Here is a 19,299-nt window from a genome sequence, read left to right as displayed (position 1 = left end):
ACTGCATTTCTCTTCAACTAGAACAGGAAGCATGGGTGTCATGTGATTTCTCTAACCCATACAACATGGTTTTGAGTATAAGGCACCGAAGAATTGATCATGAAAAGCCACGGTAGTGCTGCCTTTATTCATCTACCAGATCGTGGAAAATTTGGGCATGCTTTTCTGAATGAACCATTTCATATTGGGTTGCTGGTAGGATCAGTAAATTCTAGAGCTCTTCTATGCCTTTTGCCTCACAACCTCACATTGCTTTGTGTTTTCTTTGGACTTGAGGGTGGGACTGAGTAGTAATTGTCCAACTTTTGGAACTATCCAGGATCTTGTTACTCATTCCTTTGGACATCTCAGGATAAACTGCCCACCTTGGTAAATGTGGGGACATGTAAAATAATGATAGCCACAAAGATTTTTGAAAGGGGCGTGGGAAAGAAAGGGGGGAAAAGTAACAGCTTTTCTACATGAGGCTGTTAATCAGCCATTAATTTGTTGTATCTACTTTCAGTTTCGTCACAGAGTTGAGATCTAAGGAATGTTTCCTTTCCTTCTTTTTGGCTACATAACCTCTAGGTGGCACTGTGATAGAGGGGAATAGTGCAAATACACAAGTAAAAAGAGAGGATTCTTTTGCTTTCAAAATTAAATGCAGTATTTCCCCTGCTCTAAAAATACTTGTGCTTGTTAGACACAGAAGGGAAATGGGAGGATCACATCCTAGTCTAAAGAACCTGTAAACAACTGGGAATGATGAGCACACGATAAATATCTCATGTAGAAAAGCCCTTACTGTGTTTTAACCTAAATGATATATCTGGCCACAAGTATAGATAGAGATGGATTAATGGAATTCTAGCATATTTGAGTGACCTTTCTTATTGATGAGATAAAGAATATCCTCACTCTGAACCTTAGTAGTACTTACAGTCTCAGCAGAGGAAAGAAATGCCTTCTTTCACTTACTATATATAGACTTGGATATGGAAAGCGGAACATGTGCTTTACTATTTAAGGGGAAAAACAGTTTAGAGCCTTTATCCTGACACAATTCCATAAACCAAATTCCCACTGAAAACATCATTCCATCTCCCTGCATTTACCATTGCGCAGTGGCTCTCACACTTCTTTTGGCTCCATAGCAAGGCTCGGGTTGAGCTACAACTTGCCAGTTTGCAATAATTTCCAGTTACAAATATGTCATGTTCCAGTCTGCAATTCATTCCCCTTCCAATAAAGGCAATAAAGCCAGTGCTGGCCTTGCTACTGTGTTGAGTTTTAGGTTTCAAGGTCCTCCTCCCACCTCCACCACCCGCTTCACAACTGGAAAGAGGATACTTGGTCAAAGTGAGCCCATGCTAAGTCAGGAAAATAGCCATTAACAGCCTGCACAGCTATATAAAAACAGTGATGTGTGAACCCCTTTCCACTTATATTATATTTGTGCCACTAATTACAAGTTTCACAGACAAACAGATAGGGAGAGGAAAAAGTCCCCCCACCAGAGTTCTAAATCATCTTAATTTTGAGTGTGTGTGCATGTGTGAACGTGTGTGTATGTGCATTCTTGCCATGTGGTTGCTTGTAGTGAAGGAGCAAGCAACTGATTGGTTAAAGCTCTGTTAATTGTGCCCTGGCTTGTGATTGACTGATGAGATGTGGAGGAGGAGCTCTGGTGGCATCTGCAATGGCAGCAGTCTCATTCAATAGATGGTGGGAGCTACTCCTCTATTCAGGCAACATGCATCCTCCACTCCCCCAAGTCCCTTTCATACATGTGCATATGGAACCAAATGCTCTTAAATGACAGTACAAGTTTCTAATAAAAGTGGTCAGGGTGAGGATGTATGGTAGGATTTCCATTGGGACTGGGAAGCCATCTCCCTTGCATTGAGGCTGGTAGACACAAACCTCTCCTCATCTGAATGTGCAGAAAACTCCTTCCAATTAAGGTCAAAAGAGTGGTGGTACACAGAATGGTGGTGGTACACAGTGATGGCAGTGGGCAGGGGCTAGGTCCCATGTTCTCATAGCTCCTTCCATGCATTTATTCAAAGTGTGCAGGGATTTCTTTGTACCCTCCTATGGGGATACTATGACTGGGTTAAAATGCAACTGTTAAGAAGGTTAAAGCAAACAGGTTTAAAGTTGGCATGCCCCAAGAGTGGTATTGGCCTTCCCAGTGTGGTCTGATGCAATGCTGACCAGGCACGCACAATTGTAGGTTAAAATATGTCTCATTATTAGGAATGGAATACACATTTCAGGGTAAGAGTACCCAACTAGTAATACAAACAAATCCCACAAGCAGTGAAAATTCGTATCACAATCCCCTTGTTTATGCACTTTATCAGCATCACAAAATAAAAAAAGAAAGCAAAAATTGAACAGGGACATAAAGATGAAAAAGTGGGAGTCCATGGTCTTATAAACTGGGTGGCGATGGAGGAGAATCTTACAGAAAAATACAAACGGAGGATTTCCCCCCTCTAGAACAAAACAGTTAAATATCCCCACTAGTAGGACATTCCTTATTTTTAATGGATAATAAAATCATGAATTTAACCCTAAGAGGTTAAATGTACATTTTGAGTTGTTTCCATTGATGTCCTTGTTCATTTATAAATTCAGTAATTTTTCTGTACTTAAGAAATACTATGCTGCTCTCCTGCATCCATGGCAGAGTACAAGTATGCTTGCATCACAGTAGGAATTAGTGAGCTTGAAGGTAGGCATTTCTCTATGAAAATGCCACTCCCATCTTCAAGAGAGAGTTTGGTTATGACTAGTATTAGGATAGGAAGTGAAGGCTGCATTGCAGAACTTGGCATTGGAAGCCCACGGAATGAGGAAGCAATCTAGCCAGCTGCACCAACTTCTCTGGAATGCCCCAACCTTGTCTGGAACCAGACTGGCATTTGTGTTGTGAGGGTGAATGCACCTTGGAAATTTAAAGTTCAGTATAAATAGTAGTGACGAAACAAAGAGGACCAGGGTACAATTATGATTTGAAAACAGCTCATTTGGGTTCTTAGGGCAGTATGCCTATGCTCAAAGAGTGCTAGCACAGCTCTATTGCAATTTTCCATTGCACAAGCAATTGCCCTTTACACTTGTGAAACTGGTTGTGCAACAACTACCCTTAAGTTTGTATAAGCAATTGTGAATTATGCTTGTGTAACCCATTGTGCAATCTACTGCAGAAGAGTTACATGCAACGGGTTGCGGTTGCACAAGAGTTAGCTCAATGGGTTGCAGGAGCACCATGCCCAGCCATTTGCACAAACATGCTGGTGCAAACTTAACTGTAGTTGGATTCTTATTTATTTATTTATTTATTTATTTATTTATTTCATTTTTATTCCGCCCAATAGCCGAAGCTCTATGGGTGGTTCACACAAATTAAAAACCATTCAAAATATAAAACAAACAATATAAAAACATGATATAAAATACAATATAAAAACAATATAAAAACTTCTCTTGTGCATAGTTCAGAACCTTGTTTCCGCTAATGCACTAACAGAATGACACAGTTGGAAACTGCCCTTAATTTGCCTTGTGGCCAATAACCATGCTGGGTGAGAATGATGGAGGTTGTGGTCCAACACGTCTGGAGGGCATCAGGTTGGGGAAGGCTGTTTTAGTGCATTTTGCCATGAATGGAGTTTGGAACCTGTAAGGTATGCAGAAGCTTTCAGGAGTCTAACATTCCAATTTGTACTTTACTCAGGTGAAGAGTAATGCCACTAGGAAGTCACAGCACATGGGTCCAGAAACCAATTGCATGGTCACCACTCTGTTTTGATAATTGTCGGAGGAATCTGCTTGTGGGATGGAACCTGATGAGCTTTCGTCAGCTCGGCCCCCAGTCTCTGTTCCATCTTCTGCCAGCTGGCCCAACTTGGTGTGCAATGAGTTGGGCCAGCTGGTGGAATTTCCATAATTGTTTTGTGCAAAAAACATTTGCACAAATTTCAGCTGTAAATTGTGGAAAGTTGCATGATTTGTGCACATTATGCAAATTGGCACAATATACAGCCAAAATGTGTAAGCAAATCTGCGTTAATGGCACTCATAAAAAATAGCAATTTAAAATAATAATAATTCCTACTGGATACCTAAAGAACAAAGGATACCTTATATATCTGAAGTTGCAACTGTCAACATGGCCTGAAAACCAACTCTTAGAAAGGACAGCATTACCATCCCCACCCCCACACAAATAATGCTATTTATTTAGATGATGAAAACGCCATTGTTCATGCTTTTTAAAGTTACAGTGTTGTTTAACCTTTTAAAAACAAAAATCCACTGCAACAGTTGTACACATTTAAGGCCAAGGAGATCAAACAATGCCAATTTACCTCTTTAACAAATAAATGTTCTGCTTTTTGCTCTGCATCTTCAGAAACTGTTGAGTACAATGTTCTTGTTTCCCAAGGAATTGTGGCTATCTAATTAAAAAAAAAAGGGGAGTGGGGAAAGAAGAATTAAAATATGGGACATACTGACAGAATGACACATATCTGGTTCATACATGCACACCTATCCCAATGACTGCAGCATCAAAAGATGGCTTATGTGCGTGAATGAGCCATCACAGATCCATTGTCAGAGAGAATTTTCACACTTTATTTATTTATTATTGCATTATATCCCACCTTTTTTCCTCCAAGGAACCCAAAGCAGCATACATAATCCTCCTCCTCTCCATTTTTGTCCTCACAACAACAGCCTTGTGAGGTAGGTTGGGCAGAGAGTCTATGACTGGCCCAAAGTCACCCAGTGGATTTCCATGGCCAAGTGGGGACTGGAACCCGGATCTCCCGACTCCCAACCCAACACTTTAGCCACATCACTTTCATCAGCATCCATGTGCTAACTTTCCCAGCACTTCCATCAGACAACTTGTTTAGCACAACGCATGGCATGAGCTTGAATCAACTCACCTGTCCCTGCCAATTCTACTGCCATGGAAGGTTTACATGGAGTAAGCATTTAACAACATGAGCTGAGTTTGTTTGTTTTTAACGGACCCCAGAATAGCTGTTTTTATAAGGATAGTGGTGATTTTATGCTTTTTATGTTTTTAAACTTTGTATATTTGTTTTTAATGTTTACTGTTTTTAACTTTTGTAAACTTCCCAAAGAGCTTCGGCTATGGGGCGGAATATAAATGCAATCAATCAACCAATCAATCAATCAGTCACTCTACTTGATCACTCTGGAGTATACTAAAATGGTATCACTGGTATGCCTAAGTATGAGAAGCTCACTGAGATGCCAATACCAATGGCAAATATAACTCTAGACAAGCTATGAGTAGTCAAACAACGAGAAACAAAATGATGTCCATGCACATACAAACAAGCCCTGAAATCTCATGTGAAGACTGACCCAGAATCTTCCCTCCCATCCCTGTATGAAATAGACAATCTAATAAAATCTGGATTTCCCCCCTAATTTATAATACTGAGCCATTCTGAAAGAGCAATATGTGTATACATGTGAAATAGATAGCCACATTTTTATTGCAAGCTGCCTTGAGCACAGGAAGGGCGAGGTACAAGTATTTTAACAGTTTCCACATTAAAGAAATTTTGACATTCTCACTTGCTTCTAAGAAGCATTTGGCAGCACAGATTTCTTTCCATCCTTGTTCACAGGATAGCCCTGCTTCAAGAACTACTTTTATGTGTCTGAATCACTACTATATAGATATGGTAACCTTGCTTAATCGGTAACACAGTGAAGTTGTACTTTGCCTCTGCTTCTGAAAAAGTAAGTAAGATATCTGAAAAGCATTCCAACCACACTGAAGTTGAGCCAGAGAATGAGACTTCCCAGTTAACCATTAAGACCACAGTTTAGAAAACCAGTCTCAACGACCCTGAAAGCAACTGCTACTTTTTACTTCCCGTTGAAGTTGATTTTCAATGAAATTGCTACATATATTACTTTACACATGTATCTCAGTATCTTATGGTGACATTTACAGAGCACTTACTATTTATTAGTAATACCAGGAAACACTCTGTAAATATCACCAGTTCACAGCATGACTGAGAGGATTAAGGAGCAGAACTGCAAAGCATTTTGCGTGATAACATGTCCTATATAAATTGTTAGCATTTATACAGAACACATTAGCATACATAATGCTTTGCATTTCTGATCTCCTCAATCTCCATAATCATACTTTGAAACTGATTGTTATTATATTGTTCATATGGCAAGATGGAGCACCTATGGTGAGCAGATATCCTATTGACTAAAACCCATAGGACTTGCTGATGGGAAATACCACCTCTGATTGCAGGAATCTAGATGACAGACTGCCAGTTCTACAGAGTTGATAGTTACAATTTTTTTGTGATAATAAACTCTACTGGACCCCCAACCACATCCCCATATTCTTGCAAACAACTAGGCTTACTGTACTCCACACCAGAGCAATAAAGGGCACATTAGATGTGACTGGGCCATAATTGTGTCTGCCTAATATTTCTGTCTTATTAAAAAAAACACCTCAACATTTCTGAAAATTTTATTCTATGTCTGGCACATTTACATACAAATCTTGTTCTACAGCAATAGACTGAGAAGACTATGTCCTGAGATAGAAGAAGATTCTGTGGCCCTCTCCTTTTAAATCTACCTCCATTACTTTATACATGAAAGAGGTGACATGTGAAAAGAAACATGTTTCACCAATATTATATCTAGCTGAGCCCAAAGAAGATTACGAGCCCTGAAGAATTTCTCCTGACCATGTGGAAGCTCATTTTTTCACAGCGTCAAACTGATGGAAACAAAATCATCTGGAGGTGGCTTACTACATCAAAGTAATTACTTTGGTCTCACAACTGCCATCATCAACACAGGGAAACCTAAGTAATGCTGCAGGTAATGCCAAGATGTCTTAGACCAATGTTAGTTTCTTTCAGGGATTGCTGCAGTCCGATAAAAACAAACAAACTAGGCAATATAAAAATATAATCAACTACGCTTCTTCTCTGTTATAACTCCTTAGTCTTAGTTATACTACTTTCACGAAAACCTGTTAGGTGAAATTTGTAAACAGTTTTCGAGAGATCACTGTAGTCAAGTACTCGTTGCAAAGATCCCTGGGAGCAAGGCTGAGCTTTCATGTTGCAGAACATGGGAGGAAGCAGGGAGGAGTTAATCCCCACTTTCTCTCAGATGTTTGCTCTTGTATATATCATGTCAGGATGTGTATGTGGCAGAAGGAGGAAGTGGTAACTAACTACAAGTTAAGGAGGCATAGGGCCAGGTATGAAACATCTGGCAAGCCAGCAGCATCAGAGTGTGAAAGAAAGAAAGAAAAGTTGTGCTCCCATTTATAATACAACAGATTGGAAACAGCAATTATTCTGCTGTGTTTGCCCAAATAAATTTCATTAAAAAGAAAATAATATCTGTTTCCAATATTGGGGGACTGAGGGTTAAAACCCATTGTTTTAAATCATACAGCTACAGTCACTGGAATGAACAGATATGAATTTAAAAGCAGGGTATGAAGATATTTGCGCACCACTCTCTGTATCATTCTTCGCTTCAAGGAACTTCCCTTCTGAGAATTAGGTGTGCTCAGACCACTAGCTACAGACCTTCTTGCTACACAAAAAAAAGAAAGAAAAAAATAAAATAAAACGTTTCCTGTTCAGTAGCATAATTTCCCTTCCAAACTGCTGCAGTTTGTTGCAGCCTGAAATGAGTTGATCATATAATGCTAGTAGAACAGAGGAGTGTCAAGTGTTATGTAACAGCACAGAAACATTTTCCAAAAATGTGTAGAAAAGGAAACACAGTTTTGCAGTACATTTCCATTTTCATAAAGTATCATCCTTAATCTCAGTTGGTATAGAATGAGGTATTTGCTACCATAGCTACAGTTGATGGCAAATTTCATTGGACAGAATGCAGCGGAACAGAAGATGAAACTTGACCCGGATCATCTATGCAAAACACTGCGTGATATATAGCTGTGAGTTTTCTGTTGGAAAGCACAATATTGTGTAGTGACCTGGGCTAGATCTACACTACTTCTTTATAGTGGTATTGAAGTGCACTGATAACTGTTGGGGGGGGGATATTAAACATTCCATATACCGCATTCATAGTGTCATTTTCTGCTTTTTATTCCACATTATTCAAAATACCGCAACAAATATCACTGGCCTAATCTACACCAAGCAGGATATAGCACTATGAAAGTGGTATGAAAGCGGTATATAAAAGGCAGGAGCCACACTACTGCTTTATAATGGTATTGAAGTGCACTGACAACTGTTGGGGCCCATTGACACATACCATATACCATTTTCATACCACTTTCATGGTGCTATATCCAGCTTGGTGTGGTTCCTGCCTTTTATATACCACTTTCATAGTGCAATATCCTGCTTGGTGTAGATTAGGCCATTGTGTGTCATACGAGGTATAAATGCACAAAGGGGATATAGTACTGCCAGTCTCTGAAAAGACTGCTTCGTATCTAGCTCAGGTGTAAGGGACCTCTTGTCTGGTTCTTTCCCTCCAATAGGATACTGTCTTCTGATAGCCTTCTCTCTCTCATGTCGTGTATCATAGTTAATACCAGCACTGTGCTTGATTTTTTTTTTTAATCTATTTATTTTTTACCATTCATGTCAGGATGGGGAGATGGGGAAAGGAAAGAAATTGCACCCAAAAATTGTGGGATGGGGTGAGAATTTCAGATATTTTTTCAGGCTTCAGTGCTTTTCTTACTGTGAGGAAGTGGCCGATGGGTGTGTGCGCTCTTTCTTTTACCATTTCCCCCCTGGTCCGTGCTTGCATTCTCTCTGGCTGCCTGAGCACCTTGGAAAGTCCCCTAGAGCAGTGGTCTTTAACTGGTGGGTTGGGCCCCAAAAGTGGGTTGTGAGATCTGTCCAAATGGGTCATTGCAAAGTTATTGCTGCTGTTGGGCAATTGTGGAATTGTGGAAGTGGGTCCCATGTTGCTGGTTGGAAGTCTGAGGTGAGTTTCGAGTGTGGACAGTTTGAAGACCACTGCCATAGAGTTCCTCACTTGGGGCTTTCCAATGCTGCTGCCTGCTGAATGCCTGAGAGCTGAGAGAGCCATTTTTTGAATTTGCTTTATTGTCGTTAAAAGCACTTTAAACGACAAGAAGAAGAGAAATCCAGCTTTCAGTGCCCCAAGGGAGGACGTCCTGGCTAAGTCTTCTAGGGGGCTTCACAAGAAGCTCAAGCAGCTGGGAAGCCTACAAGGACGTATCAGGGGGGAAATGGCAAAAGAAAGAACACATACAGAGCCCTCAGCCACCTCTTTACAGTAAGGTAAGCAATAAAGCCTTGAACCCAGAGAAATTTCTCCGAAATTCTCCACATCTTAACAAAAGAGACAGAAAACTACTGGCTCTTTCACAGCAAAATGAAGAAGTTGTGAAAGGGTTTCAGCACAGCACTAGTTAATACTTTCAACCATGTGCTCTTTGACCTCCTCCATGTCAAACTGTGATAAAAAGAAATGTTCACGACTTAGAGAAGCTTGCTATAACAATGGAAGCTTGTATTTCCTCTGGAGCCGGCTGGGCCTCCTTAAGAAGGTCCACCTCACACTCTAAGATCTCTTGGAATCATGGAATAGTAGAGTTGGAAGGGTCCTATAAGGCCACTGAGTCTAACTAGCGATGAGGTGAAAATCTACCCGGGCCCACGAGGGCAGCATCCCTCATGGGCCCCGACAGATGTGCCTGGCAGTTTTTTGCCCTATCACTGCCAAAGGACAAAGGGGGTGCAGGTCCAGGCAGAACTCAATTCTGCTCTGACCTGCACGTGCCCTTTGTCCTTTTCCCCCACTGTGCTAATGGCATGCCAGGGCAATTAGAGGCACTGGAAAGTGTGAACTGACAAGCACTTGGCCAGGCCAGCTCCTGGAACAGGGCCAGCCTAACAATGCTCGGTGAACTCACAGGGTGGGCACCCCACAAGTTCTCTGTCCCCTAAGTCCAACCCCTTGCTCAATGCAGGATTTCACATTAAAGCATACCTGTCAGATTGCTGTCCAGCTGCCTCCTGAATGCCTCTAGTGTGGGAGAGCCCACAACCTCCCTAGGTAAGTGGTTCCGTTGTCGTACTGCTCTAACAGTCAGGAAGTTTTTCCTAATGTTCAGTGGGAATCTGGCTTCTTGTAACTTGAGCCCATTATTCCATGTCCTGCACTCTAGGATGATCGAGAAGAGATCCTGGCCCCCCTCTGTGTGACAACCTTTCAAGGACTTGAAGAGTGTGATCATGTCTCCCCTCAGTCTTGATTGAAACCTGAGAAGACCAGAGTTTATCTCATGCTATATGACTGTCAAATGCACCACTTTCAGCAGCTTGTTATATACAAGCAAGCAAAAGCCTAAGCCAGCCTTGCCCAACTGGTTGGGGAAGGCTGGCTTAGCCTTTTGCTTGCTTGAATGTAACAAGTAAGTGTCCTCCAGATGTTTTGGATTGCAAATCTCACCAGCCCCAACCAGCTTAGCAAATGGCCATATAAATGTTTGTTACATTTATGTCTCAAGGAATCCAAGGTCACATACATGATTGACCTCCTCTCCATGTTATCGTCATAACAACCCTGTGAGCTAGGTTAGGCTGAGAGTCAGTGACTGGCCCAAAGTCTGACAATGACAGTCCAGTAATTTCTTCAGCCTCCATTACCCATATATTTTTTGATAGTTTATTATCTTTAAGAACGTTTGACTTGTTTTTAAAATATTTGCAAGTGTGTGTTCAAACATAACATGTACAAAAAGAAGGCCTCACATGACTTTGACAAGAAGAGGCTTAAGCCAATTGATATTTAAATGTAATCTCCATCATGGTCCAAAGAAACTAGATGCCTGAAAGTATCAATGAAAGGTATCATCCTACTAATCTGTGGTTCATCCTCGAGGATCGAGGGAAATCCTGACTTTCTATCAAGGCAGTAGGGTATACTGCTCCAGTTACAGGGCTGTATCTACCATTAGGCAGAGTGAGGCAGTCGTTTCAGGCGACAGATGCTGGGAGGCAGCAACAAGGTGCTGAAGGAGAGAGTGGTGAGCTACACAGCTTAGTCCTTGCACCCCTAAGCTAGCCTGCTGACTTCAGGTGCAGTGGAGGATGCTTTCCCATCCCCATACTGAAGTAAGATTCAACTGCCAAGCCAGTCAGCTTTTGAAGATGGGATGGGAGAGAGCGCCATCTTGTTTTTCATACCAGGCAGCAAAATGTCCTGGGCCAGCCCTATCCAGTGTGGCCAGCTCAGCCTCTTTATTAATGATTACAACAAAGTCCTTTACTGATCGTAGGCCCAAGGGGCAAGACTGCTGTTATGGATTTCCATAACTGTGCAATTGATTCTACTGATAAAAAGGTACTCAAAGGTTTTCCAGACATAAGAACAGATGTCATGTCATGCGTACAGAATTTTTGGCTGTTCAGAAGTTTACAGGCCATGACAAAGTTGGTATACTCTAATTTGGACAATGGACTTTGAAGCTGGTAATAATGTTTGTGAATACTAATCTCTCAAGGCTAACACCTTTATAGAGGCTGTGAAGTAGTTAGCTATGCCATGTTTTATTTGCATATGCTGAGAAAGCTGGCTGTGTCTCTGTGCTAAGTGAAGTGGGAGCAAATAATCTCCCAGTTACTGCTGGGTTTAAAGGTTTTGGTTGCAAATGGCTTGAATTTCTAAGTCTGTAATCCGTTGTCCTATGAAAACTGGTCAACTGGTCAGCCCTAGCACAATTTTGGTTCATTTGAACTCATTTTTGGATGCGCTGGAACAAGAGGAAAGCAGCTACTTTTTATTAAGCAGCCTGGCTTATGACAACGACCACGGGGAAAACACAGGCAAATGGAAATCTGGGCTGTACAGCACTATGTCATAGGACAAATGGTTATATATGGGCTTCAACAATTCCACTCACTGCACTTGCCATGACGAGTGCGGAACTGCCCTGTGGAAAGTGTGACAAGAGACCAACCATCCTTCTGACTTGGAAGTGCGGAGATAGGCAGCGAAGAAGGTTAGGGTAGCTACATGCCCAAAGCACTTGGACAGCCTTTGCCATGCAAGGTCAAGCTGGAGGAAAAGCTGTCAGATGAGGGTTGGATACCACTATTTGAAGATGAACGGGGAAGATTAGTTGTCACTGTTTGAAGGCACTCAGAGAACCTTTCAACAGTGTTGCTCAATTTAACATGATCCATACAAACCCTTACCTAAGCAAAGGCCAGGGGGAGGTCTACACTACTGTGTGAAGGTGGTCAGGTTACCTTCAGGCAGTGACACCCAAGCTGACATGCTTCCCTTGCTGGGGTGGGTGAGTGCTGCTATGAGAGATGGGGGGCTGTCAGTTACACAATTATCCCTCATTCTAACATCAAAGTTTGGGTCCCATTGGATTTAGAAAATTTCTCATGCAGAGCCAGTTGCATTACATTCTTATAAAGCCACAGAAACTGGTGTACCTTAACCATAGATGTGACATAGTTCTGAGTGAGCCTTGGCATTATATGTAACCATTTAGCACTTACCGAAAAGTCATCATCTGGGAACAAGATGAGGTCTTTGAGATGATCATTTTCAACATTTTTCTCAATTTCTGCTATGACCGTTTCATAATCCAAAGGTTCCAGAAGTTTGGGTTTTTCTTGCTGAGCAAAGCAAAACATAAAAAGAGCAATATTAAAGTTCAACCTCCAACTTACCCTCATATTTCGTTTGGAGCTGGGCCTCCATTTCCAATATCCTTTCACACAATGGAGCTGCTATGAGATGTAATGTTTTCTTGCACAGCACGATGTGGTGAAGCAGAGCACACATAAACAATCAGAGTTGGCTGGTCAAAATGTTCATTATCAGCCTGACTATTTCCTGACAGTTAGTCTGCTCTTGAGGGGGGCGGAGCGGATAATTTTAATATGTAGTTAATATCCATTCATCCTACACTGTCATATTAACCTACTCATTAAAGTCAGGAACTTGCCTGCATTTTTAAAAAAAAATCACACGCAGCGCATTGGCACTGCATATGGGCAATTTTGTTCTAAGTGAATTTGTTGCAGCGTGGCCTATTTTAATTTCAATTGTTTCCATGAGCTATGCACTGATTCATCCCCCATTACTCTCTTGCACTTGGCCACATTTTAAATTCGGGTAGCTTGCTAGAAATAAAAAGTAGCGTTGCTCTGTTTGAGTTGGCATTTATCCTGGTCTCTCTGTCAGGATAAACTATTTGGCAGTCGGCCCTATCCTTTCTCCAGTCAGGAGCTGGATTATACCTTCATAAGCCATCGTGAAAGTACTATTATTGTTGAAGTGTGATTATTAGCTTTTTAAAAGTGCTCAGAAGGAATAGCTAAAAAGAAAAGAAAAGGTAAATTTGCATGTACCTCAATATACAACACAAAAAATAGGATGGGCAGAGCTCATCAAGTATGCAAGGGCATAATAAATACAAGATTACATGTCAAGTGGATAAACAGAAGCTTGCTATTAAGCAAGGGGAGGGGAGAAACGGAGTACAGAGCAGGAGATGAGGGAATGGCAATCCGTATTAACCAGTGGGAAGGAGGACAGCCAGTGTGGTGCAGTAGCTAGAATGTTGGACTGGGAGTCAGGAGACCTTGGAGAAAACTTCTGATGATGTCAAAACATGCAAAAGTTTAATCGAGCAGTTTCCTAATTATGCCTACTAAAATGACTTTGAGTATAAACCTTTAGTGAACAGAACATTTGCATATTTACTGCTTATTTAAGAAATGGTTTAAAATCTGAACCTAATCAAAGTAGGCATGAACCACCCTTTATGCACGTGGCCTGGGCAATACAGGTACTTCTCATAAGCTATGCAACATCAAATTAAGGGGACCAAGGTGCTGTCCAAGGTAGCCCCCAGAAAGCCAGTATAGAATCTATGATACATGATGCTGTGTGAAGGAAGACAAAAGAGCTACTTGGATTACTGTGCTCTAACTATAATAGCCATTAAAGGACCCAGAGCGAATGCTGCGAGTTATAGTTCAAAACATGCTGGGGGATTGGGGATTGCTTTGCCTTTTGTTTTCAATCTCCACTTACTATTACAATTATAATATCTCACTTTTTCCCCAATACTGGGACTCAAGGCGACTTTACAAATTAAAACATGTACACTTATCCACTGCAGCGGACCTGCAAATACGTTTAGTGGCTTGTTGATGCCACAAGACTTCACTCACATATGCATGAACCAATGTAGTTTCTTGTGCAATCTGCTGCACAAAAGTGTTTCCCCCCCCCTCATATATAAGTTGCTTTAATTGGCTGTGTGTGCCACGGGAGGAGCAAATCCAAATAGATGAAAACATTTAATCGTGTTGCAAAGTGTCTCCATGTAGATGGGGCCTTGGTCTTATTTGAAAACAATGCAAACAAACCACCTTCCAGTTCTTTGTTCCAGAATGCAACCTACACATTGGGTAGATGGTAGTGCACATGCTGGTAACTTCAAGGCTCAACTTCTGCAATGTGCTCTACATAGGGCTACCTTTGTGCCTAGTCCGGAAACTTCAACTAGTTCAAAATATGGCAGCCAGGCTTGTTACCGGTACACCTAGGGGTGACCACATTACACCAGTTTTAAAATCTCTTCACTGGCTGCCAATTAGTTTCTGAGCAAAGTATAAAGTGTTGGATATCACCTTTAAAGGCCTACATGGTTTGGGTCCAGGCTACCTGCAGCCTTCTCCTGTACAATCTGCCCCGCACACTCAGGTCCTCTGGGGAAAATCTACTTCAGCTAGCAAAAACTAGATTAACAACTGTTACCCAGAGGACCTTCTCTTCTGCTGCTCCCAGACTGTGGAATGTCCTGCTGGAGGAGACTCGTCAACTTAACAGTCTACTAGCATTCAAGAAAGCTATAAAGACTGATCTCTTCCGGCAGGCCAGTGGAATTTTAAGATGTTTTTAAAATGTTCTTAGGATGATTTTTAAGATGTTTTTTACAATGTATATTATGTTTTAATTGAGTATTATGTATTTTATCGTTTGTTGTTGTTCCCTGCCTTGATCGGGCTGGAGAGGCGAGCAAGAAATTATTATTATTATTATTATTATTATTATTATTATTATTATTATTCCTAAGGATGGCTTTAATAGGACAGAACTAATTGACAACCAGGCTCCTGAATGAAGTACTTTGGTTCAGAAAGGAGACAGTGAGGGAAATAAGCCCCAATAGTTCATTTCCCCCACCGCGCATGGAGGATGCATGATGGCCAGTTTCCTGAATTACCCTCACCCACATATCGTCTTGTTTGCGGGGGAGGGGCAAGGAGTATTTGAAGTTTACAGAGGTGATGCTAGGTGAAATACAAGCCTGATTCAAAATGCAGTATTTTAATAAGGTATCTGATAAAGGAGATACAGAGATTTTATCCATCCATTTCCACTTTGAATTGTCCCTAGAGTTTTAGCTGACTTTTAAGAAGTTCTAAGTTCAAGGTTACTCTCACTGTCCTGGGTGTGATGTTGCAATCTCAAAAAGCATTAGTAAAGGAAAGTTCCCTGTATTATATTACAAACTTGAAAGCAACTGGATAGAAAGCCAAGCAGAGGAAGTGCAAAGTGTACAAAAAAAAACCTTGATTTTGGATGGTCCTTCGATTAGTGTATGTAGCAAATAGAAACTAGTTTTACTGAAATTTCTCTAGTTTGTTTATAGGTTTCACATTTCTTACTTCCACAACATTTTTAATCCCCTGAACGTCCTTGCATTTTTTCCTTGTTTCTTTTATTATTGATTTGTGTGACTATTACCAGTGCAAAAACACTCCCCACTCTTGCTCCCACCCATCCAGTGATTCCATCACCATCACATTCACATCTTTCTGAAATCTGAAGAGTCTATAGAAATCAAGATAAAGGGTTTTGTGGGACCCAGTGATTGAAATATCAACTCTTTAACTCGGTTACAGAAGCAGCTCATCTACCGGCAACATGCATGGCCAGGGCACAGCTATAGACTCAGCTCATATTCTCCATTAGTTGAAATGAACTCAGATGCGTGACTTTCCATGCTTTGGTTCAGGAATTTTCCCCAAAGGCTACAGGGCCATGTGCTAGGCAGATCTAAATTTGATTTTGTAAAACCATTTCAACATTGTGTAATATATCACTTCTCTCCATAGCAATAAGCTGCCACCAAGGCCTTAGCTAGACCTACCAGTCTAGCGGGATGGAGAGCTGAAGATCTTGCAATATTTTTATCGCGAGATCTCCCCTCTGTTCACACATGGTGCGCGACAACCTCAGAGGGAGAGGCATCGTGCCCGCCATTTTGTTTTTATCTTAAGGAAGATGTGCATGAGTTCTCATGCGCAAAAGGTAAGCTTTTTTAAAATAATTATTTCCCCTGCTCCCCCCATCCCACCTCCAATGGGCACAGTGCTCCTGAGGAGCTCTGGGTCCTGGCTCCTCACGAGGAATCGGAACAAACCGCAACGCCCACACACACGTTCCACGCCCGAGACTGCGGAAAAAGCGGGCCTAAAGTGTAGGGCAAGATCCCGGCAAGGGAGGCATCATCCCTCCCTGATCCCAGGATCCCCTGTGGACGCACAGGGACAATCCCGGGGATTGCCCCGGGATTTTGCCCCGTCTAGCTAAGGCTGAAGTGTAGCAAAGGACTGTGAAAGGAGTTGTCCTCAGTTCAGCATCATGTAAATGGTTAAACTGGACAGCTCAGCCCTATCCCATGCTTTAGCTCCTTTGGGATAAGCTTTGCTAATATGGCACCCTAACATATTGCAAGCGGGGAAGAATTCAGGCATGCAGTTGAGTAGAACTGATTTTATGCTTTGCATAGTCAATAGTGTAGGGATTGACAAACCTACACAACTCATGCACATTCACACACAACACTTGCATTTTGACTTGCATTTAGAGAGGGACTGTCCTCGCATTTGTGGTGGAAACCCCTGAAATCTTTTGCCAGAGTATTAATGTTTAGACCAACAGATATGTCATAAAAACCAACAGAAGCCACTCAAAGTTTGAATTAGAGCACATTTCTCCCTCACAATACTCTCTGGCAGATTTGTAACTGAGCTAGGCAAATTGAAAGCTTTTAACAGTCACAGGATTGTCTCTACTGAATTTAATTCGTCTGGCTCTCCTGGAAATGAACCAATTAGGCAATTTCTGTGCCAAGATTGAATGATGCAGGATTGGATTTTATAATGCTTTTTTTGATATTTGCTAGCTCAAATGAGCAATGAATTACATTAGCTAGATGCAAATGATGATGTGACTATAAAAAGAGGCACTCACCAGCGTACTCCTACTATTACACTCAATTTCTACAGACCATTTATTTACTAGACTACAAAATGGAGCCTTCCATATTCATTCTCAACAGTAAGGCTATCCTTAACATGCACCTGGGCTGAGCCAGAACTGGAGAGAAATTTCACTACAATTCGCAATTGTAAAATCTCTATGTTTGCTTTAGTGATATATAGCTTGTTAACCATGCAGTGAGGCCCTGGCTCCTACAACCTCTCATTGTTTGTTCTAGTCTCAGCACTGTGGCTTTTCCAGAAATGATGACTAAAAATATCCTCATAATTGATTTCACAGAAGCAGACACAGTGCATCACTTGCCTGAGGTTTCAAAATTTGACCACACTCAGAGAATAAATTTAGTACAGAGCTCTTCTTTAGAGCAAACGGGCAAAATAGTTTGTCCAGCATTTTCAGATACAATGTAAATTGTCTAAAACCTTTCAAGGCTTGGGGCACACAGTGTCCACCATCCAGAGGTGAGTGGACACACAGTGGAATTGCATTCCTATCCTACAGATCAGCTGTGGAATCCCTGGGATTAAAGGGCAATTTTGAAATTCAAGACCAGCTTAACAGGTTATTAACTAGAAGAAAACTCCAATGAAGTTTATATAGCCAGTGTGGTGTAGTAGCTAGAGTACTGGACTGGAACTCAGGAGATCTGGGTCATAGTTCCCATTTCACCATGAAGCTTACTAAGGGCATGGCTAGATGGGGTGATATCCTGGGGATTACCCCGGGATTGTCCCTCTTCATCCAAATGATGCACAGGGCATCCCAGGATCAGGGAGGGATGATTCCTCCCTTTCCCCAGGATATCGCCCTACCCTTCCATTCTGCTTTTTCCATAGTCTTGGGATGACCCCAAGACTGCGGGATGTGTGGCCCGTTGTCATGGTTTCCCCCTGGCTCCTCGCGTGTAACCGTGAGGAGCCAGGAACCGGGCATGGAGCTCCTTAGGAGCTATGTCCCCATCAGGGGTGGGGTGGGGGGAGCATGAGTTTTTTAAAAACAAAACAAAACACCACACTTACATTTTGCGTAGGAGCGCTCCTGCGGTCTTTTCCAATTAAACAAAAAGAAAAACAAAATGGTATGCATGTAGATGAGGGGGACGATCTCGCGATCATAAAATCGCAAGGTCATACCCCTCCACCCCCCTCGTCTAGACATGTCCTAAGCCCAACCTATCTCACAAAGTTAATGTGAGGATAAAATAGTGAGGAGGCCTATGGAAGCTGCATTGGGTTTTTTGCAAGAGGAAAATAGGTGGGATATAAATTTAATAATAAACAAACAAATAAATTAAATGAACACATGCTGCACTGCAACTATTACGTTGAACTCACTGTGTCATGTGGGGGCAGCCACAACGATCCCCAAGTAGGGATGGATGAATCTGTCAGTTTGCTTTCTCTCACATTTGAATTTTCAAAATCTCAAGTTCTTTCTATGTTGTACATGAAGAAATCTGTGAATTTTGGTAATCTCTTGTCAAACACACACCAAACACAATTCTCATTCATCTGCACAATAGGTACAGTTACTCCCAGCATGGAGAAGACCGTGTTATACCTACCTGACATAGTAACTATGAGAGATGAGGAAACTGTCAGGGAAACCACCCCAGTAACAAACCTAATCCAGGATCACAAATATGGCTGACTACACAGAGATTCAAACTTCTAAGCAGTAAACACTCAAAGCCCTCTGCCTGGATGGACACATCAGACAGTTTCACTTTCTCCTACATTTGGATGTTTCGAGTTCTTTCCATTCCATTGATGAAGTATTTTGTGAATTGGATATATTAAATAGTTTATACAGATTATACATAGATTAAATAGATTATATAGATTATATATATAATTCCCAGCCATCTCCAAGAAAGCCAATTGCCATGCTAACCTGGACTTTGGAGCATCCCGC

General features: G+C 41.6%; 1 protein-coding gene across 3 annotated transcripts in view; it reads right to left on the bottom strand.

Annotated features, from left to right (window-relative positions):
- DOCK10 (dedicator of cytokinesis 10) overlaps positions 1-19,299 on the bottom strand; it is a 199,583-nt gene that overhangs the window by 123,897 nt on the left and 56,387 nt on the right. For all 3 annotated transcript variants that reach the window (XM_063132211.1, XM_063132212.1, XM_063132213.1), the window contains exons 2-3: positions 12,576-12,695; positions 4,362-4,451 (exon numbers count right to left, since the gene is read on the bottom strand). In XM_063132211.1, coding sequence (XP_062988281.1) covers positions 4,362-4,451; positions 12,576-12,695 — 210 coding nt within the window. The remainder of the gene's footprint in view (positions 1-4,361; positions 4,452-12,575; positions 12,696-19,299) is intronic.

Source organism: Elgaria multicarinata, chromosome 8 (genome assembly GCF_023053635.1).
Source record: "Elgaria multicarinata webbii isolate HBS135686 ecotype San Diego chromosome 8, rElgMul1.1.pri, whole genome shotgun sequence".
NCBI classification, from domain to species: domain Eukaryota; kingdom Metazoa; phylum Chordata; class Lepidosauria; order Squamata; family Anguidae; genus Elgaria; species Elgaria multicarinata.
Note: the sequence above shows the minus strand (reverse complement) of the source record. Positions and strands in the feature narration are given on the sequence as shown.